This window comes from Micropterus salmoides, unplaced genomic scaffold (genome assembly GCF_014851395.1).
Source record: "Micropterus salmoides isolate LMB-PRFRI ecotype aquatic unplaced genomic scaffold, ASM1485139v1 Ms_hic_scaffold_5, whole genome shotgun sequence".
Classification (NCBI taxonomy): Eukaryota; Metazoa; Chordata; class Actinopteri; order Centrarchiformes; family Centrarchidae; genus Micropterus; species Micropterus salmoides.
This window is the reverse complement of record NW_024044237.1, coordinates 14080164-14102337: the sequence shown is the minus strand read 5'-3', so window position 1 is coordinate 14102337 and position 22174 is coordinate 14080164. Positions and strand designations below refer to the sequence as shown.

The following is a 22174-nucleotide window of genomic DNA, read 5'->3' as shown; positions in this document are numbered from 1 at the left end:
TGAAAAAATAAAGAGGTGTGGTACTGGTTTTGTATGGGGAGGAAGTTGCTAAAACAAGCAGAATAATGCGAAGGGAAGTTTGACTCAAGCAGCACACACCGTGTGTGTCCTTTCTTTTGCGACAGTTAAGCTGCAGATCAGAGAGATCTTGACTGTCAGCCCAATTGGACTAATAAAAGTAGACAACAGAATGAAATCAGCTGGTGACGTAGAGGAAACAGTTATTCTGGTAGCGTAGAAAACCTAATTATAACGTTTTGGGTAGTTACCTCGACCACAAAGCAACAAGTGTTGTACAAGAGCAGAAGCTTGACGAAGCTTACAAGCATGGATTTCATCTTCAAGGAAGGGATGGTGTACCTTCAGGGGGTCAAGTTTGGAAAAGTAAGTTTAATAGAAATTTTATTTCATTCAGCGACCTTGTGAAAAAGTGAATATTGTGACTCATTTTATTTTTTGAAATGAAGTTTTAGTAAACAGTGGGGGCCAAGAGTGCGCTACCAAAACCTTTTGAGCGTTTAGTAAAAACAAAGACAAATCTAATGACCGGTGATGCCTCTCAAACTATGTTGTCAAATGTTTTAGTATTTACTGAAAGTCTAAATTTCTCAGTATTTGTTCAAACCACCACCCCTGCACTCTTGCGTATGGCAAAAATCGAAGAAGCTTCAGCAGAATTTAAGATTCTGCGTTATACAAAACCTCTGATGGTGTAAGCTTTTTACCCCTTCTCTTTTCAAATGTTAGGCAATATGTTCCACAGGGTGGTAACTGCAATGTCATGCATGTAAGCAATCCTTCAAATACTTTCTTTGACTTGAATTGTCCAAACTGATGAACAGGTTGTTGACTTGCTTCAGAAGACAGGACATACCTCTGTACAGTAGTGAGTACAGAGTGGCACTCTTGTTCAGGTCTTTGTGGAGATGATTCTGTTTGACAAGATTTCAATTAAGCCCCAAATCATCACGCATAAATCTCTCCACAGTCATTTACTGTAGCCCCACTGCAGCTGTAAACTCAGACTGAATCATGACTTCGGTAGTTAAAATCTGGTATTGGTTCTCCTATACTAGATACTATTAATTAAAAGAAATAATAACTGAGGCTGGTTACATATTTATTAATTTGGTTTCACTTAAAACTGAGTTGCTTGTTTGTTTTCTGCTGCCTATTTCAGTCACTAATCAGATTATTCTTTGCCTAATTTTGGTAATAAATAAAGATCTTATCACACTGCTCCTCAGATGATGTGGACACCTAAGGTGTGACTAATTGTATTTTGGATCAAGTCTTGCTTTGTGAAAATCCCTTCTGTATGGTTTGTATCACTTCTTCACAAAATGTTAAATGTAGCTGCAGATTGACATATATCTGGTTTCTGAGAACCTGGGGAAAGTAATGTGGCACTGAATGGTCTTTCATAGGAGCACCTTTTGCCATTTGACAGAAATACACCACGCAGGACCAATATTTGTTGCCAGAAACAAAAAACATCATTGTATATACCATATACATTGTACATGTATATGGTATATTTAAAGACATGAAACACTACATGCTTCTCAATTAATGTGAAATTCACCAAAAACAAGAAGTGCTACATGTTTTGTAGCTGACGTAACATACAGAAAACGATCCTATGGGTAAAAGCAGGTTTTTTTTCCCCCTTGTTATAAGACACGCTCCAGTCTAACGTGAGGCTGATCTAGAGTCTGGGGGCGAATGAACTAAATGCAGCATCACTGAGGTCATTCATGAGGTCATCAGAATAAAAAGAGTGGCTGTAATTTACAGGCAGTATTATAACACTTTGCGAAAGGTGTATTACAAGAATCATGCATATGTTCTTCCCAGAAAGCCTGTGATAGACATTGTGTGACCTTGCATGCTCTTTAAGTGGTAAAAGGTGTAGTGGTGCTCTGAATGTGTACTTCAAAGTTAAATTCACTACCTATAGTTGGCCCCACCTTCTTAGCCAGAGATAATGTAAGTAGTAAGATAGACATTGAGTTTCTCTCGTTTGGCCCTTTCCTTCATAATCTCTAAACAAAATCAACAATGTCAGCAGGGGTGAGATCACCATATGAAGCAGAAATGGAGAGCTGAGTGGCATCTGTGTAACAATAGAAACAGATGCCATGTTGTTGATTATTACACAATCACACAAGATCTAAACCACTCTAGAAATGTGTCAGAGAACCTACTTATTCACTCACTAACCTTTTCCATTTTTCCGTCTGTCATCCACAATAGAGAACATGGCGGAAAATACGGATGGTGCTTTTTAAACCCAGCTCCACAGGGGTTGGGCGGTTGGAGCTTTATACTGTAGGCCTACTTGACAACAATGCTATGACTGACCAGAAGAAGGTCAGCAGACAGAAAACGCCAGAGAGAAAAGTGGTACGTCTAAGTGACTGCCTCAGTGTCACTCCTGCTCCGAAGGAGTCTTGCCCTCCTGGGCACACAGCCTTCTACCTAAATACCACTCAGTGCAACTACACTATGGCCTCCACGACAAGCCAGGACTGGCTAAGTGCCCTCTGTCTTCTAGCCTTCCAGGTATCACACATCTTTGCTCGTACCTCTTGACCAGTGCAACTCTCACCTTTTATTTTTATATCAGAGTAGTCTTATCATCAGTGAAAGGTGGGGATAAACCTTAACCACAACTTACTCAGAGATAGCACAATGAGGAAGTACAGTATCTGTAACTTCTGTCACTTCACTTCTCTAATTCTTGTGCTTGCACAAGCTATGTTCTTTCTTGCATTTGACCTCTTTGAAGTCATAAAACAGTGATAAGAGGATGGTGTACACTCCGTGTAATGTTTACCATGCCACTGTGTTTACAGAAGGATCCTGGAGAGTCAGACAAAGGGGATTTCGAGAGAGGAAATGGCTTGGTCATGGAGGATAATGAAATTTACTCATCTTGGAAAACTGGTAATGCTCGTCAGTCTGCAGACGACAGCTGATCAGTCAATAAGATCAAAAATAACATTCAGTTTAGTGAGTGCCAGCTGAAGGGGTTCTCATCAGAAACCAGCATAAACTGTCTTCTCTCCTGCCAGGTGGTTATCTTAAAGGATTAATCAGATTTTTTAAGAACTTATTTACATAGTTTTTTCCCCAGTCATATGGGGCAAGAAACGTGACCAATCAGACAATCACGTGCAAAAAGTGGTTTAGATAATCTTGCCAAATTCTTGGCTTTTATTTATTTATTAATTTAATTAATTAATTTTTAATTTAATTTACATTTTTACATTACATTTAATTTACAAATTTACAATTTATTAGATTGTCTGATCAGTAGTGTCTGTGAAGATTCTCAGTCATCCAGGTCATAGTTATCCAAGGAAGGTTAAAGTCAAGGGCAACTGGACTTGGTTGAAGATACTGGAAGACGTTTCGTCCCTCATCCAAGGGACTTCTTCAGTTCTGATAAGTAGTGTATCTCACCTCATCAGACGACAGAGTAGTGATACTGCAGCGCTCTCATATTAGCAATTTCTCTATTGTGCACACTGTTGTCATAACAGATAGAAGTTAGAAACCCAAGTTTTTAGAAACTGGAATCATCATTTAATAATAAGACTGAATTGGTGACCCTATTATAATAAAGGAAAAAGACCAGGAAAAGCTGGCAGTGAGGTTTATTTGTCATGGTATCATAAATTCAAGATATCAGCTGAAACACTGAATATGTGTGAGCAGTAGAGCCACTAATTTATTCACATTTGAATGCTAGAATGTAATGGTGTTAGCAAGCTCTAGCTTACACAAGTTAATCTATTTTTATTTCCTAATGGATTACACTTCTCCTGAAAAATACAGGCAGTCCAGTCACTTGAAGAGATTAGTAGAATGCAAGCAATTTAAAATTAGTATTTTACTGTATGAGAATGTGTTTGGTGCACATTTATTCTTTTTGCTGATGCATGGTTCCTCAGACCTCATATGGAAACTCTAGTACTTTCATGTGTAGTCACACTGCTCTAACAGCAGTGTGCTGTGATGTTTTACTTAAAGTGACAAATATTTTTATATCTTCTCATGTTTAGATCTGACCCTTCCATCAAACCAGTACCAAGTGACTGTCCAGAGCACGGAGGCATCCAGGAAGTGCCAGTTGGCTGGGGAGTATCTGGTCTCCCCAGAAAAAGAGGCTGTGATACTGCTGGACATCAAAACTGGTCACACCATCTATCGCTGGCCGTACAGGCTCTTACGCAAATTTGGACAGGTTGAGGTACTTCTGAATTTCCCCCAAATCAGATACCCAAATGAATTCAAACTGCATCACCATAGTCACAATAAACCTGATATTCAGCTCAGATTATTCACATTTGTTTAAAGGAATAGTTTGACATTTCATACATTTTATACTTTTTTACATTTTATTATAAGCTTATTGGCTTTCTTGCCAAGAGTTAGATGAGAAGATGGATCCCACTCTCACATCTGTACCATGGACATCTGTATGGTAAATATGAAGCTACAGCCAGCAGCTAGTTAGCTTAGCTTAACTTAGCACAAAGACTTGAGACATAGGGAAAAAGCTAACCTGTCCAAAGACAACAAAATCCACCTGCCAGCACCTCTAAAGCTTATTAATTAACATATTACATCTTTTGTATATTTGGTACCAAAAGTGAAGCGTAACAATGACTTGTAGCAATGTGTATCTATTTCCCTCAGTTTACAGTCTCTGTGCTAAGCTAAACAGGCAAATTGTACAGATTTAACAAAAAAGATAAAGCATTTTACAGCTATGGTAGAGCCGATAGACTGTATATAAAGATGGACAACGCCTCTCCACTTCCTCCCACTATTTAAAAATAAAGCAAAAATATTCCCAGATAGGGGTGCTGCCATGTTACGCTGGGGATGTCATTTAGAGCCAGAGTCTGCACTGTAGTGATCGGCGTTGGAACCGCGGTATTGAGTTCCAGCCTGACTTAACTTAAATTGCAAGCAGGGCTCCGCTGTCAATCATGATGTTAAACCCCCTTTTTTTAGCATCAAAACCAAACTTATGAGGAAAAATTAACAATGGAACATACACCAGCGTTATAAAGATGACCTAAAGTGACTGGAAACAACATTGGGGAAAAAGGTATTTGACATGGAGTGGGGGGTGTTTTGGCTTCCCTTTTGGGGAGTTGTCATGTCGTCCATCTTTATACAGTCTACAGTAGAGCCAATCTAGCTGTATTCCCGCTTCCAGTTTAATACTAAGCTAACAAGCTGCTGGTAGTAGCTTCATATGTACCATGCAAACACAAGAGTGGTATCGATCTTCTCATCTAACTCTCAGAAAAAAAGTGAATGAGCATTTCCCAATATGTAAAACTATTCCTTTAAGATGTGTATCAACGGATGTGATTGCAGGGTGGCTTCAGCATTGAAGCAGGCCGTCGCTGTGAGTCAGGAGAAGGAGTGTTCATCTTCCTGTCCAGGCATGGTCCCCAGATCTTCCAGGCTATATTAAATCAGTGCTCTGTGGAGAGGACGTCCTCTGTCCGGCCACTCAGTGTCCACAGAAGATCATCATCTGATGGGTCTTCTAATATCCTCCCAACCAAAAGCAACCAACCCTCTGGTTCTCCTGCCTACAATTCTGCAGATGAGGACGAGTCTGCCAGCCACTACTCTACTATTAATGACACTTCTATACTAAATACAAAGCAGCTATCTCTTCTCAACCCATATCTTTCTAACAGCAAGGAGGCTGTGGGAGATGAAGGTAAGGACGAGGATGAACAGTGTCATTCCTTGGAGAATGTTAACCTGAATAATGACATGGAGGACAACATTTATTACAACATAAGGAGAGCCACGTTTCCTGTGATCAGAAAAGACCAGTTCATATCTGAGACAGACGATTCAGAGTGCATTTATTCAGATTTGAAAACAGCTGATGATCCCTTAAATCTCCAGCTGCAGCCTTTCTTGTCACCCCTCCCTCAACCTGTTCTCCAGCCTCCTCCCTGCACCCTTCCCCAATCTGTATCCTACGTCCCACCCAAGACCCGATACCAGCGTCAGCCCCCTGTGAATAACTACACCCAGCCAGGGTGCAGTGCACAGGCACAGGCAGTGGATGATATGAAGGAGATGGAGGAGGCCATCAGCTCCACCCACGTTAGCCCCACAGAGGCCCCTGGCAGTTTTAAACACAGACTGGCAGAAATCATTTCCAAGGACCTGGCAAAGTTCCAGGTGCCCTCCGGAGCGGGCAGCCCCACATTTCCTCTGTAGGCTATTAGTTAACAGACAGACTAGAGGGAGCAGTTTACTATGATAGACTGTCATAAAAGCTAATTAGTTTATTTATTTCATTGAAATCCCCTCCACTGGGAACATTAAGCAGCAGAACTTGGCTTGCAGATGTTTGTATGTTTATCTGAATTGGTGGAATACAACTAGGTACATTTAGTACAGCATGTAAGTACAATTTGTAGTATAGTATGTATTTCAATTTAATGTTACTTTATAGTTCTTCTCCACTACTATACTTTTTACTCCATTGCATTTATTTTGAGAACTTTAGTTAGTCTACTAGTTACTTTGCAGAGTCAAATTATTAATAGAAAATGTAATCAACTAATAAATTATGTTTTTTTACAGATTAAGCTACCCAGTAGTACTTAAAGTAGTTTAAAAAAGCCCCACATTTGCCAGCTGGAACATTAGTGAAGCACACACAGTGAGGCATCCAGCCATTCTGCATAATGAGTAGGCTACTTTTACTTTTGGTACTTTAAGTTTATTTTAATTCTGTATTTTCACTTAAGTCAAATTTTGACTATTTTTTATAGTATTTTCACACTGTTTCTACTTTTACTTAAGTAAAATATTTCTTCTACCACTATTTATCTGCCAGTTGTAGGAAAAACACATCTGCAATACATTTTATTCTGTGAAATGTTTTTGGATTCAGTTGTTCTTCACTGCTGAAATGTTAGAGAATCTATTTATGCTGCAGCATCAATATGACATTGCCATTAGATGAGCTGAATGGATACTGGACTGCTTTAGGAAAAAATATTTCCTTGTTGTTCTTGTACATTTAGTGAGTAAAACAAAGATTGTGGAGTTAGCATGTTTAAATGTATGTTTTTTCTTAATGAAAATAAAGATGGTTTTCTCGCAGATAAAACAGTTATGCATAATGGAAAGACCAAGAACCCTAGTTGTGTTTTGGACATAGACCCTTCAGTCTGCTTCACATAGTAGAAATATTGAAATGTAATTTAGTAGACTGACTTACAGCAATGTATTGCTGACAAAGAAAAATGACATATACAAAAACAACTTAAAATGCAAATCATGTTTTAAGTATATCTTTATTGTAGCAAAACAATCTCATAAAACACCCCATAGCTATACATAAATATCAAAATAATTGTTATTAATTTAGACAAATGTCACTAATGACACAGGAAATGTCTTTAGTGATGGTTCAGGCCATAAAGTGCATTAGAAATAGGCCTCTGGGAGTTCATCGTGGCCTTAGGAAGTAAAGAAACTCAAGATCTCAGTAGGTGTTTTTGAGTTTTACCTGCTTTTCTAATTTGCAGTGCAATATCTAAGCTATATAAATGACAGGACTGTCTCACGTGATCAACATTTCTAGAAGATGTAGCCTAAATTGTGGTTCTCCTGGCTCCTTCTTGAACAGACACAGCAGCGTAAACAGTGAGAAGTCGGTGCTTTTCTCTTAGCGTCTTCCATTCTGACTTTCCTCCATGTCACTGAGGTGCGAAGATTCCCCGTCAGAAGTCGTTGAGTTATTTGACCCCAAGTCAGATGTAGAGCCAAGTATTATAAGGTGGCCAACGGGGGCACACGGCTCCCGCTGTTCTCCGGCCAGCGGGTTCGGGAGAGAGTGAATCAGATTCCTTCTGGCGGTCTTCTCCGCTGAGCCTGGACGGGGACTCCTGCACTCCGGGTGCACCACACCGGTCAGGAGCTCCGACAGCTCTGTGATGTAAATCTGCGCCATTTGAAGGGTGTCATACTTGGACAACTTTCTCTCGTTTTCCATGTTGGGGATGACGCTCCTCAGCTCGTCAAACGCTTTGTTCAGGCCGTGCATCCTCCTCCTCTCCCTGGCGTTGGCTGCGACGCGCCTGTGTTTCTGGGGTCCAAAGTGGCTCACCTTGCCTCCCTCTGCTGCCTTGTCAGAATCTGCCTCTGTGATGCATGTAGCGGACACGCAGTCAGGAAGTTTACTCATTGGCGCAAGTTTGTCCAGTGAGAGGCTTGCGTCTACAGCTCCGTGCGCGTCCCTCCTGGAGAACGCATGGAGAGATTTAGAAGAAATCCATGTCTTGGAGTTGATCTGGGTCAGGTTGCGCTGCAGGGTGAAATCCTCTGGGTACTCAGTCCAGCTTGATAGCTCTGCTTTCGCAGTCATCACTGTAATGGCCTGTGGTCGTGCGCGGAAAGGGGAAAGGTCACACAGAAGACTCTGGCTGATGCTCTCCTCTCTGGAGTGGTTTGCCCTGCGCCAGCAATTTATACAGCCTCCCCTCGGTCACCTTGGTGTCACTCCCAGCGCTCCAACAGCTCTGACAGCCCTGCAGCCTATCGCACAATCCCCTCTGACCCTGTCAAGGAACAATTAAACAAAGCTCGACTTTTTTCTCCTATTGTGCATTGTAACTCAATCACGACCTTGTTATTATCCTCGCACAGAGGGGAGCCGGAATAATTAATCATTTAAGAGCGTGGCATATATGTTTGAAAAGCTTAGGAAAAGATGATATTTAATGAGCTTGTTCAGTATAGTGCTGCATGGCTGTTGTCTTTATTGTTAAAGTTTTCCATACTAAATAAAGTATATAGTGTACATGGCAAAATTGTTCTTTGCATTTATAGGTCTACATAAAATAGCTTAAACACTGGACCTTTTACACATAATTTATGATTCAATTTTTTAAGGTGTTTTAAAAATTATTATTTATTTAAAAAGATTAAGTTAATCAGATATTGTGTAAATTTGGTTTATTGTGTTCAGAACGAATTCAAGGCTGAACTATCATCATCATCGTCGTCATCCTGCATAGACGTCCGCCACTGCCACCACTCCATGGAAAATGAATTTGGACATCTTTCTCATGAGCAAAGGAACTGACTCCTTAATTGGGTGTGACCCTTGAGGGTTCTGGTAGCGCTGAGGTTTGTTCGCAAACAAACAGTAAAAGATGGGCAATCTTTCGCGGATTATTTGCAGAAGAATAATAAAACGAACAGGTGGAAGACAAGGCTTGAGACACACCTGTCTATGGCAGAGCCATGATAACTGATATGTTGTCTGAAGGCGATTTATGAACGACGTCAAGAAACAAGGATCAAAACACGCATAATAAAAAAGGGCCCCACTGCTGTTATCATCATCATTGTTGTTGTTATGTGGTGAAGGGTTTATCTCATAGCCTATGTCGAGACCAAATCAAGTCAGAATAATTAGGCTACACATTTTGATTAGTCACGTGGCCCCTGTGCCTTTCAGCTGTTGTCCCCTGGCACCTACACACCTCTGTCACAACCCGTGTCATCCACGTTTCCCATATGCCGCGCGCAGCGACTACTGAGCTTTCACACTGCCACTCACTGCTCTGACACAAGAGCTAATCACTCATTAGGTCATCAATTACAGGAGAGGAACCGCTTCAGCATCAGCGCAGACCTGTCCGGTGGGAGATCTGGGATGCTAAGATGATGATGACTTGGACAAATTTAGCATTCAGTGCCCAGTTCTCTCTCCTTCTCTCTGTATATATCTATCTCTCTCTCTGTGTAGGCTATCTCTCTCGCTCTTTCTCTGTGTAAAGAAAATCACCGTGACCTGCCTCGCCGCCAGCAGTTTAATGAGGCCTGGTCTTAGTTGAATAAATCGGCACGCTCTCCGTCCCGGGGTGTCCATTCATTTTTTGGACTCCATGAATATTTCATTCCTTCAGCCCCACTGCCAGCGCAACAGCCTGCAACCCTGCGTGCAGGCTTTAAAAATGCAGCTACACTTCCCATCTGGTGCTGGGCGTGAGTGGGGGAGTGGCGGCAGAGGCTGAGGAGGTGTGAGGAACATTTCTAAGGTCAACTTCTATAGTGACCTCCTGCAAGAGAGACTGGTGCCTGCATCCCACCAGGCAGGGAGGGGGGAGACAACATGACTGTCAACTGTCGAGTTATGGCAATACTCAGTGCTGGTCCAAGCCTCTTCGTTGTGGGGCCATGCAGGCTATGCAAATGTGAAGGACTTAACTGTGATTGTCATAGCCTAGCCTAATTATGACTGGGCAGTGGTAAATGCTGGAAGAAGTTACTTCTCAAACTCCATTAAAGTCAGCATTTATTTAATGCTAAATATGCTTAACGTATAAAACAATCGCAATTCATTTATCATATTTTATATTTTTGGATTGTCAATAAATCTAGTCTAATTAAAAGTAGGCTACAGTATGTCCCTAAAAAATGTAGTAAAGTGGCAAACAAGGGAAATGCTCAAGTAAAGTAGCTTACATGTAGCCTTTCATAAAATTATACTTAAGTGTGATTCTTCCATACTAGACACTCCCATTACTGTGGATAAGTGATAGGCCTACTAAAAAAGTGTTGGCAGCAAACAACACAGCATCTGATAAATGTATGAAACTATGAAACTACTTCGATGTTTACCCCAATCCCCAATAGAAGTGTTTAACAGTTGTAAACTTTACATGGTGTAAATATGCAAAACAACAATCAACAGTTAAATCATTGAAAGTAAATAAAAGGAATTTGGTAACCTGCTTCAGAGAGAAACATACAGATGTACACAGCATATCAGCAGCTGGATACCAGCTCTTTTATTAACCTGTAACCAAATGTAGTCAAACTCAAATTTAGCCCCCCTCTAATTTAACCAAAACTATATTTTTGTCTTGCTAGACTCCCCATCCTTCAGATGTTTGTCTTAGTATTTGCCCAGTCCCTGGCCAGGTAGACTGTAAACACCGCTGACTGTAGCAGAATGTAAGCAATCTGGACCAATTTGTTCACAGTAAGGAACTGTGTGTTATTTGCCTTGAAGTGGTCCTTGAACTTCTATTTACAACTGTTCAAATGCCTTAAGTCAGGAATAAACAAGATGCAGTAGCTTTTGTAGTTGTCGCAAGTATTTACGTGCTTCAGTTATGGGTTTAAGAGAAAGTCAGCTAGGCTGTAGAGTCGAGCATCACATGAACCAATAATATCTCGATGGTAGTTAGCACAAACTGCCTCAGCAACCTCACAATTCAGTTTATGGCCAATAATAGTTTCACAATATGTCACTAACTTGGCAACCGGAGTATACCAAAAACATCTGCAGCTGCCAAATGACGTTGGTGATGGAACCTGGCAACACGCCCAACAGTTTACTCTGACCTTTAACAATTCAAGACCTAAACAGAAACACCCAACCACAGCAGTACCCACTTGTGTCAACACATGCTACATAGCTGCTATTTAACTGTTATTAACCACCCAAGTGTGTTACACAACACACTGTAGGTGTTTTAGGGCAGGGAGTGGCAGGGTTTTTCTTTTACTTGTGATCTGATAATGGGGAGTCTGAGAGAAGTTCCAGTATAATACATTGTCTCATTGTTCTAATCTCCGATAAATGAAGTGAGTATAATAGTGAAATGAAAGCAGTCCTTATTTCACACTGGACACCTTTAAACCCTCTCAATTATCCCTGGGGAACTACGGTTGGGGAAACAAGGCCCCCTAGCAATCTATAATTAATTAATCTCTATTTTTTGAGGCTTTGGTTTGAAGCGTTGCGTCCCTGTTACGTTGTCCACCTGCTCAAGACATTACAACACCTTCTAAGAACTACAATACATCCACACAAACCACATAGGTTCCAGAAATTATGGTAATTTTACAGGCCTGTCATCTTGTAATCATCTTCTAGTAAGTTCTCAATTTCTCAAAAGAACAGCTCCATTTAAACCCAAGTACCTATTCATTTATTATTAATGTATTCTTATGTTGAGTTATAGGCTTGCCTGATTGAAAAAAAAGAAGTGAACCAGTTGAACTCTGTCTCCATTTTCCTTGTAATCAGTGGGCCTATTAGTTATTTTCAGGTAAAGTGCTGTGGAATATTTTGGGAAATAATGGACCCATAAAGCATTACCAAAATCGACAAAAGGTTTGATTACACTCTCCAGATACAGTTTCATAAATAAATGAATACAGTTAGCCTAAACATTGTCATATTCACAAAGGCAACATGGCTTTTGATGTGAATTTAAATATTTCAGTTTTTCTCACTCGCTTTGGTACATTTCTCTAATCATCCTTAACATTTGCAAAACAGTAAGTGCATTTCTAGAAACATATCGAACAAACAGCACAACATAGTGGATTTCCTGCAAAAGCCCGTAACTTGCTCAGAATCCTTACAAGATAGTCAAAATGTTTAGTCATGTTATCAATATAACAGTGTACTCTGTAAGTGTTTTCTGATTCAAACTATGGCTAACGTTTTGATGACAATGATTGAAAATGCACAGTGTTGCACCTTTTCAATATGTCATATCTATCTCAACAGTATAAAGTTATACATTGCAAGAAATTGGACAGGATTCACTGTTACGTCTGTTATATGTGGTATGCAAAAAAGAAAAAGAAAGGACTCTGCATTGCATGATGGTAGAAATTACAAAATTATAAATGTAAGCATGTGAAACACTCCTTAGGCTGATGTTCCTGTCAGGTCACAGATTCTTATCCATATCACAATGGATATCTTTATCAATTACAGTAAGGAGACGTTTACAAAAAAAGTCTAATAGACAAGTATAGAAAATATGATTGATGATATATATATATATATATATATCTACACATATACATCTACTGGCGTGTATTATATATATCGCACTGTTCACCTCTCACTGTGCATTTTTGTTGTTCACTGTGTATGATATTGTGTGTATCAGGTGAATGGTTCGAGGGTTGTGTTGCTACTGTACTATGTGTTGATTTGTTGTTTTCTATTCTTATGTTGTTTATACACCACAGTCAGGAAACATTTTGTTCAGCTGTATACTTGAATGTGGAGAATGACAATAAAGTTTGGCTTTATTTAACTTTGACAAGGTGTTCAGCCATTTTGCAAGACTTATGCAATGAACTTGTGCCTAGATGTTTTGGGGGGTAAGACTATTCAACAGAAAACTGGCATAATACATTGTGATCAGCATGACATAAGCAATTGATAATGTGGGAAACAGCAGACAGTTGTCCATAATAATTTCCTTCACTGTGTCAAAGCATTTGCAATTTGTTCAAAACAATGACAAATTGCTTTAATGATGTGCCCAAGTGAAGATGATGTGGAGGTTGAACAATAGCTTTGAGAATTTAGATTCTGATCTGAGAAATGCTCCAAAGCACTTGGGGTGCTTTCGCTTTCACACGTGCCTCATTTAGTTCGGTTGAATCGCACTAGAGTTTGTTTTCCCCCTTGGTGCGGTTCGTTTGGGCAGGTGTGAATGCAGCAATCGCACTCGGGTGCGCACCAAAAGCGGACCAAACAAGCGTACCGAGACCACCTCTTCAAGGAGGTCTCGGTACGCTTTCAAACGAACTCTGGTGTGATTCGCTTGTGGTGTGAAAGCAAACGAACCAACCACAGGATTAGCAGAGACAGGCCTATGATCTGAGCATTATTTCCAAAGCTAAACCATTAATAAATCTATCGTCTGGCCGCGAAATGTGTTCAGCGATCTTATAATTGATCTGTAGGCCTATAAGCCGCTATGTTTATGAAAATCATTTGGTAACATATACTTGTCAGCGCCGATATTTCCCCTGATTAATAGGTTAAAATCTTTTTAAAAAGGAGTGCCAGTCCGTTTACCCTGTCAGTTCTTTAAGTCCATAAAACATTTGTGACAGCGATACCACAGTAGCCCATAGGCCTACTGCAGGCAGATAAGCCCCGAATTATTAATGTAGCCTACATGTCCTGTTTTTACGTTGTTTTAATAGGCAATGCTTTCGATCTGCTGTCTAACGTTACTAATCATGCTTATAATAAATGACTATTAGCTCTTATTAGCCGTACAGATTAGAAGCATTAAAATGCTGTAGAAACTTCTGTTAGTCACTGGAGTTTGATTTCCCCACGTGGGTCCTGATGATGCAGGATGACACAGCTGTTCTGTCAACAAGTTACCTGTACGTCTGTGTAATGTCATGGTCACTTCTCTTGGTTTGTTTGTAAAACATGTGAACATGAACCGGACCAGAACTAAAATGCTACAGTATAATTTTTTCACTTGGTCCGGAACAAATGAACCGAACTACAGGTGTGAAAGCACCCTACTGTAGCCTATATGGGACCTAGGCTATACATACAATTTCCAATATATTTCCCAATTCGGTTCTCTCCGTTTGACCCAACCATCTCACCCCTACTATGTTTTTATTATGCATGATTAGGCTTTATAGCCTAATAACGGGATTTACATGAGTTGAACTAGTGACACACCAAGTGGGATTTCCTTCCTCACCATCTTGGGTCTAAGTGGTCTATACTGTGATCCCCCCTTTTGCATTGTGTCCATTTAGTGTTTTAATTAAAGACTCCTTAATTGCGTAACAATAGAGCGTTTCCATTTCCCCCCCGCACAATCGTGCACCAGGAACAGTGAACCTCTTGATGTCGGGAGCAGTCTACTCTGTAATTATCCGCACGCACCCGGAGCTACGGAGGTGGTTCTGCTGAGCAAAGAGGGAAATCTTAATGCCGGGGTTTCAGACGCAAATTGGGACAATTAGCGGCCTCATTAATTTGGGAAAAGGGAAGTAATATTCTAGTTAAAGTAAGGGTTCATTAAGTCAATGTTATCTGTGGTAGAGGGCTAATGATGAACTCTGAGGGAAGAGGAGATGACTTCCTGGTTACATGCAGCACTGAGCGGACTCAGTGGAAAGGACTTTACTTTTAGGACGTGCTCATTTCCAAACTTTGCCCGCCTCTTTCGTCGCGAGAACAGCAGCATGGCCGGCGGATTCACTCAAGTGGAATGAAATCTCGCGTTGCCTGAGATCAAGTCTCTGCAGGGTGCCGTTTTAACACTGGATGCAGGGGACAGACGGGACCCGGAGGGTCACTAGTTTACTCAGCGTGAAGGGGACAACAAAGCACCTGTTAAAAGTCAGACCTGCACCAATGATCACAGACAGTGATTGATACCTTTGTAAGGCACGTGTCTTATACAAACAGCACTTGAAGTAAGTTAAGTGTTTTAATGTTAAGTAAGTAGGCTACTAAATGAAAATGTTTGTTGATATAGGCTACATATCACACGCTGTTATTGCCTACTAATTATGTATATTTTTAGGCCATACTAAAATATTTATTCTTATATTGCTCTTTTACATTGGCTGTCATCTGTTTGTTCAAACTTTAAGCACTTTATATAAAAGTTTATTTTCAGTATGGAAAATTATAAAATATTTTCAGGTGCAGAGAAGCCTTACAGTGTGTCAGACTTCGTCCTAATTATTCTTTAATGAGTCTGTCCATAATACATGTCATGGCCTACATGGACAGTGGTTGAATTGAGTACAATTTACTCAAGTACTGTACTTAAGTACAATTTGGAGGTATTTGCAATGTTACACAACTCTATACTTTTACTCCACTACAGTTCAGAGGAAAATATGGCCCTTTTTCCTCCATTACATTTATCTGACAGCTACAGTTACTTTTCAAAACACATTTTTAGTAACAAAATATATAGTCATGCAGCTTCTAAAATTTGATGATCTGTTACAGACGAAACTGTCGGTAGGCTATATAATGAAGTAAAACCTTAAATGCTGCTTATGTGTTGCTGTGTCTGTAACAATAATCCTATAATATACTAATATAACCTCTACATGGGGCCATTCTGCTGCCTATGAGGGCTTTTGATACTAATACTGTTAAATTATGACCTGATAACATCCATGTACTTACATTTTAAATGCAGGAATTGTACTTGTAACAGAATAAATGTACACTAGGGAGACTTTCACTTATGTAAAGGATGCAAATTCCAGCACTGGATACGGGCTATAGCATCCCTCTGCATTTTTTTCTACTTTTGTCACCTCAGGATAAAATGAGTTTATTGCGCATCAGTGGTTTAGCTATCAAGTTAACTTTCAGAGAGCTTAATCAAAAAGGGGGTTGTTTTAATGGGCCGTTCGTGGGGTTTTCCTTCATGTAAGACAGCCTAAAAATGCAGTTTCAAGTGAGCTCTTGTCTTGTACCAGCATACCATATGGCAGATAGGCAAACACGGAGTAGGCTGTAAAGACCCAGTCCATCAAAAGAAAAAGAAAGGCTTCCAGACACTTGAGCTCTGGGGACTGTGAGAGCTGTCAGCAGTGGATAAACACTTTCAATGTGTAATGGATGCTCTGGCTATTGTGCTCATAATTCCATCTTTACGTGATGTTTTGATGCACAGACAAGCACAAAAGCGAACTAAAAACATCTACAATCCCTATGGTAGTTACCAGCATTTACAGCCGTGTGGGTCATATGGAAGTTGTTGATTTCACTTCCCTCATTTCAAATATATAATCAAGAAAATAGAAACCTCTATACATTGTGTTGCAACCCGTGTTTCACAACGACCCAATAAGACAGTCCTTGTAAAATGTTTAATTCGTGCAGAGAGGTGATGATGCCATCTGGTGATATAAGCTGCAATTTGTGGTGTTGCTGCATTGGATTGGAGGCCACTTTGAGGTGTTTCTAATAGTTTTGTTCCTCCATATATGCAAATCAAGAACAAAAAATATTATAAACACATTTGATGTTCAATACAGCATAAACTACAGTTTCAAAAGGTACTACAGAATGAGCCACACAAACAACTAAAGTATAGCACTTTTTAAATAAGGTATAATTTATTGCGGGACTCTTATATTTCATTACATTACATCATCCATTTGTTTATATTCTTTGTTCTGTTCATGACCTTGAATTTTTGATCATATGAACCTTGAAACACTTGAAATATAGGCCTATCTCATTTAGTTTAAAAGAGAATAGCCTTTGTGCTCACTGATGTCTCTGCTGCTTGTTTAGTTTATTTTAAAGCTCTTAATGTTATTTGACAATTAAAAACTAGAAACCTTAAGTGAACATTTAAGTTGTAGCAAATATTATGTATACATTTAATGTTAACATGAAGAATTTGTGAGTGTGTATACCTGCATGAATTTAAATAAAAAGGCCAAATAAATAAAATTGAACCATGTAATTTCACCAGATACCACCAGATGGAGACAACACAACATTCTTGCCACAGACAGCCATGTGTTAGCTACTAAAATTCTTTAAAATTTTTATTTTTCAATCAAAATAGGAAATCATGCATAATGATTACACAAGTACCATAAAATGCTCCTATCAGCTAAATGATCCTTTAGGACCTGAAATGGGGTTTTTACCAACTGTCTGCCAGACATAAATCCTGCAGGAGATAGACAGTTGTCTGAGAAGGGGATATCTCTGGAGGCTTAAGCGATGGTCAACAATCAGAGAACAATTTACTGTGAGGATAAAGATGTGTATCTTATCATAATAAGGCCTTGCTCAGTTCCCATGGGATTACGTCCCTCATGATACACATCAAGACAAGATGTGATCGTGTCCTCAACACAGCAGCTGCTACTCTAAACCTTCTCTCTTGGAAAAAAAGGTCTCACCAGTCATTTCCTGTCATTTTCATTAAATCTTTTTTATTTTTACTATTGATAAACTAAACCTTGATAACACAGCACCATTTTAGCTGGCAAGTGCCATGCAGCTGTCAGAAGAGAGCAGTAGCGCTCTGTGTTTAGAGGCGAGCTGCATGTAGAGCAGCATGTGGCTGTTAGTCAGTTAAGATGAGCAACACTTTGTCCACTGACCTCTTTGACCTTGCGGACAGAATTAAACGTGCTGCACAAAGTGAGAGCTGTTATGAAGTCATGTGGACATTGCCGAATCATGCGAGGCTGTTTTCAATAAGTGATCCTTTGAAAGTGCATGACCTTCAATGTCTTCAGTGCCTGTGAAAACGATGTACTGCTTTGGAAATGATGGGGGACTTCTCACATCTTCCTCTAGTCAAACTCTTTGACTTGATCTCTCCCCACTTGTCTATTATACGCAGAAATGTTTAAAACAGTGTGTTTCCCACATATAGCAGACAATATTTAGGGAAAAAAAGATTGATAATAATGCCCTCGTGATCACGGTCAGAGGGTTAGCTCAACAAGATTATTTCATTAGACGGATAGTGACAGCCACATCAAACTTCAATTATAATGGTGCGATCCCTGTAATTTGGCAGTAAAGATTGTTCATCAACCTTCAGTATGGATTTTCTATGGTCGATTAATGTAATTGGATTTAGAATCACTGATGTCTCAGTCTGAACTGACGTCTGAGCTGATGTCAGATTTTGCAGTAACAGGCTTTATCTTCATATTTTGTGGCTTTTAATTGAGGGTGTTTGAACTGTATTTGAGCATTTAAAGTGTGTGTGCATGCACGTGGTGTGAGGAAAAAGTGAGAAAGGGAAATAGAAAGAGCCTTGAGTGTTTAGTAGGTGACAATAAGGCAGCATGTCCAGCTCTTCGAGGGGCCATGTATAAATAACCTTCATTATGAAAAGAGCAATTTTCTGCACCTGTCTGCTAATTGTCCCCATGCTGGCACTTTGGATTGGTGCGATCTCTCCTTTTAAAGCACTAATTTCAGATAGAGGGGGGTGTGATGTAAGGGTGGTAAAGAGAGAGAAATGAAGGGAGGTAGAGTAGGGTTGAGACTACTGATGGTGAACGGCATCTTAAACTGAACGAAGCTGATTTGTTTTATAATCCTTCAGTGATTTCCATCTGTAATGTGGGCTGGTAGGGGTGCCAAAGGATTAGTAAAGGTAGCCATGGTTCCTGCATGGCACTCTCTGTCCATCCCCTCTGCCCATCCCGCACTTAGAAGATGATAAAATGTTGATGTCATAAATCTTAGGATTTATCCAGGACGTATATATTCTTGATCTGAATGGGCATCATTAGAAACTTGTCCTTCACTGTGATCCTCAGTCTGCAAAGTGCAAGTGAGTGGGCCAGGGGAGAGTGTCATAGGTGAGCTGGATGGATGAGATCGGCAAGGCAAAGGTTAGGGGTGAGAAAGAGGGGGAGACTGGTACGAGCTGGAGGGTGCAATCAAAAGGGATGAGGAGGCTGTTGTATAGGACGAGAGGTATAAAGGATGTGTTATTCCTGTGATAGCTTAACGACCATTTTCCTGTGCAGTACGTTGTGCTGCTGTAACCACAAAGAGACCACAAAGTTGCTTTTATTATTCATCCTCAAAAGAGAGTTTCTCTGCCAGAGTCCTGCTGCGTTCACATTTGTGGTAGATAACACGGCAAATTGTGTTTGTATGATTTATTCAGTTGGAGATAGAAGGTAAACTGACAGGCAGGCAACACTGGCATTAAGTGCTGACCAACATGCCTGTGTGTGGACTGAACTTACTGACAAATAAAACTTAATTTCCTGAACATTTTGCTCTCTGCCATCCTGGTTGAAAATTCAGCAAATCAGTGGAGACACACGCTGTACCTTTAGTGAAAATAACACAACACTGTTGTTGTTGAAGTGTTCATTTTCTTCTTCAAGTCACTTTTAAAGAAAAACATAAAATTGACTGTCCAGTTATCTAACTATTTTAGCTTTTCTCTGTAAAACAAAAGTTAGACATTTGGAAAATATGCTTATTTGCTTTCTTGCAAAGAGTTAGATTAGAAGATTGATACCACTCTCATGTTTGTATGCTAATTGTAGCTGCAGGCAGCAAATGTTTAGCTTAGCAAAAATACTGGAAACAGGGGGGAAACAGCTAGCCTCACTTTGAAGGTAAAACCCGTAAAACCAGGGATTAAACAAATGAGACGAAATGTGTGTTCATTATTGAGCTTTAGGGTTTTTATACCTTTGGACAGTCAAGCTAGCTGTTTCTCCCTATTTCCAGCCTTTATGCACAGCTAAGCTAAACTGGAGGTTATGAATATAACTAATGTCCCCTGACAGAGGGAAAAGAGGTTTGCCAACACGGTTAATGGTAAAGCGTTGTCTGAACAGCGTCTTTCTCACTGGGTTGTGGAGGCAATTTCCTGTACGTATGCACAGAAGGGTAAAGGATGCCCAGTGGGCAATGCACACTCCACCAGGGGCATGAGCCCTGTTTAAAGGGGTTCCAGTGGAGGATGTCTGCTCCGCCACGAGCTGTGCTTCTTCACATGCTTTGATGAAGTTTTATTGTCTTGACGTGACAGCACGGGATGTCACCAAGTCAGTGCTCTCAGCAGGGAAGTGATGTAAATAACATCATGAGTAATGTGTCAATCACACTTTCAAGTAAACCCGTGGCCCTCAGTTTCTCCCTTTCAAGGGCCAGGCCCACAGGTCCCAAATTTCTGGGTGCGGGTGCCATATCTGCCCCCGAGCCTGTGACAGCAGGTCTCTGCACACAGAGAGGCACCAGATTTTCCCCTGCATTCTTCCTTAGAGCCTCATGCAGTTCACGCAGTTTCTCTGCCTGGTAAGCCTACAGCATGGAGGCTGTGTTAATGTATGGCCAGTCCCTGGGCGCGATGTAGTTTCCGAGGTGGAGAACACACTTTGTTTACTCGGGAGTGTTGGCTTACCGCTAGCTGAGTTGGACTTAGGCGCTAGATGTGTGGACATTGTCTTATCCATCGGAGGGATACTGGTGAGTCCGGCTGACTCCATACCCTCCAGGTCTAGGAACTGAGAGAACGGCAGGGAGAGCAGGGCCTTGGGGGTTGCCCAGGACCACGAAAACTCCTGTGTAAAGTCCAGGAAGACTGGCAATTTGTGTCTCACTGTTGCAGGCTGCTGGGGGAGAAAATAATTACCAGCGGGCCCCTCCTGAGAAACCGGCCAGAGACATCTCGTCATAAGACAGTACACATAGAGGTACATTATCCATGGTGACGTTTGAGTCGACCAGGTCTTCCTTCATGCCTCCACACTCGATGGTAGGCAGGATGTCATCCTTTTGGTCCATTTGGTCCCCCCATGACTGTCCCGCCCTGATGTCATCGTCTGCGCGGTCAAGTTCTAACTCTGTGGAATAGCCGGCGGCTTCAGACAGCAGAGGGTCCTCTCAAGCGGCTGAGCTTCCCAGCACCTTGTTCAGGAAAGCTACCCGTCTCTCCAGCGTAGTCTTACAGAGCCGGAAGCAGTGCACACAGCAATACGGGTTAATAAGTGCAGCTTTAGCATGCAACATCCCAAGACAGACTGTGCAAGCGTCGTGGGTATCTGTCTCGGAAAAGGAGGATCCACATGCACTCGGGCATGGGCGGCTTTTGGGCTTCCTAGCGGTGCTAGCTCTGCCAGACACGCTAGGTGAGTCCTTTTTTTTCCCAGGGCCATTCATTTAAGTCGCCAGTTAGAGGCTAAACAAATAAAGTTTCGTCACGTTGGTCTCGCGAGGACAACTAATGTGTTGTACCAAGTGTACCGACCGAAATGGAATAGCTAGCTTCATATTTAGCATATAGATATGATAGTGGTATCTTCTTTTATACAGTCTATAAGTGGTATCCATCTTTTCATCTAACTCTTGGCAAGAAAGCAAATAAGTGCATTCTCCCAAATCTCGAACTATTCCTTTAAACAATCTTCACAGAATTTGTCCTAATAGACATTTTGAAAATAAATCAAATTCTGTTTAACTAAAGCAGTTTAAATTCCAACATGAAGGAGTTTTAGTTTGAGTTTAGTTAATTTTAGTTTGTTGTTGGATTGACTGAGATCCCATGATGTCTACTATTAGGGCTTTCATTACTTTACAGCCTAAATATATTAATGTTCTTTTATTGTCCCCACAATGGAAAATTGATATAGCACCCCAATGTTAAATGTAGCCTTCACCAGAAAGAAATGACCATGCAAAGCCTGTCACCCACATGAAGAATCGCACACTAGATAGCAACCTCAACACAGTGCAGAACATGACAAAAAACCTCAAACAAGAAACAATACTTTAGATATAAAAAGTGGCCGAGGACATCTGCAGGGCATCAGTAAT

At 40.6% G+C, this 22174-nt stretch overlaps 2 protein-coding genes across 2 annotated transcripts; one reads left to right on the top strand and one right to left on the bottom strand.

The window, feature by feature from the left end:
- Positions 1–82: 82 nt before the first annotated feature.
- On the top strand, positions 83–7171 carry dok3 (docking protein 3). The gene is made up of 5 exons (XM_038698793.1): positions 83–384; positions 2257–2565; positions 2859–2949; positions 4071–4258; positions 5401–7171. The coding sequence occupies exons 1-5, from the start codon at positions 328–330 to the stop codon at positions 6268–6270; spliced, it is 1515 nt and encodes a 504-aa protein (XP_038554721.1). The 5' UTR covers positions 83–327; the 3' UTR covers positions 6271–7171.
- A 424-nt stretch (positions 7172–7595) lies between these two features.
- atoh1b (atonal bHLH transcription factor 1b) lies at positions 7596–8865 on the bottom strand. The gene has a single exon (XM_038698794.1). It carries the CDS (start codon positions 8429–8431, stop codon positions 7733–7735), a length of 699 nt encoding a protein of 232 aa, XP_038554722.1. The 5' UTR covers positions 8432–8865; the 3' UTR covers positions 7596–7732.
- Positions 8866–22174: the final 13309 nt, after the last annotated feature.

Bases quoted from the DNA above. Each gene is read 5' to 3' on its own strand.
- atoh1b (XM_038698794.1), bottom strand. From the start codon at position 8,431: ATGACTGCGAAAGCAGAGCTATCAAGCTGGACTGAGTACCCAGAGGAT.
- dok3 (XM_038698793.1), top strand. From the start codon at position 328: ATGGATTTCATCTTCAAGGAAGGGATGGTGTACCTTCAGGGGGTCAAG. The intron at 2,566-2,858 runs GTATCACACATC...CTGTGTTTACAG, and splicing joins TCTGTCTTCTAGCCTTCCAG to AAGGATCCTGGAGAGTCAGA. The intron at 2,950-4,070 runs GTAATGCTCGTC...TCTCATGTTTAG, and splicing joins TTACTCATCTTGGAAAACTG to ATCTGACCCTTCCATCAAAC.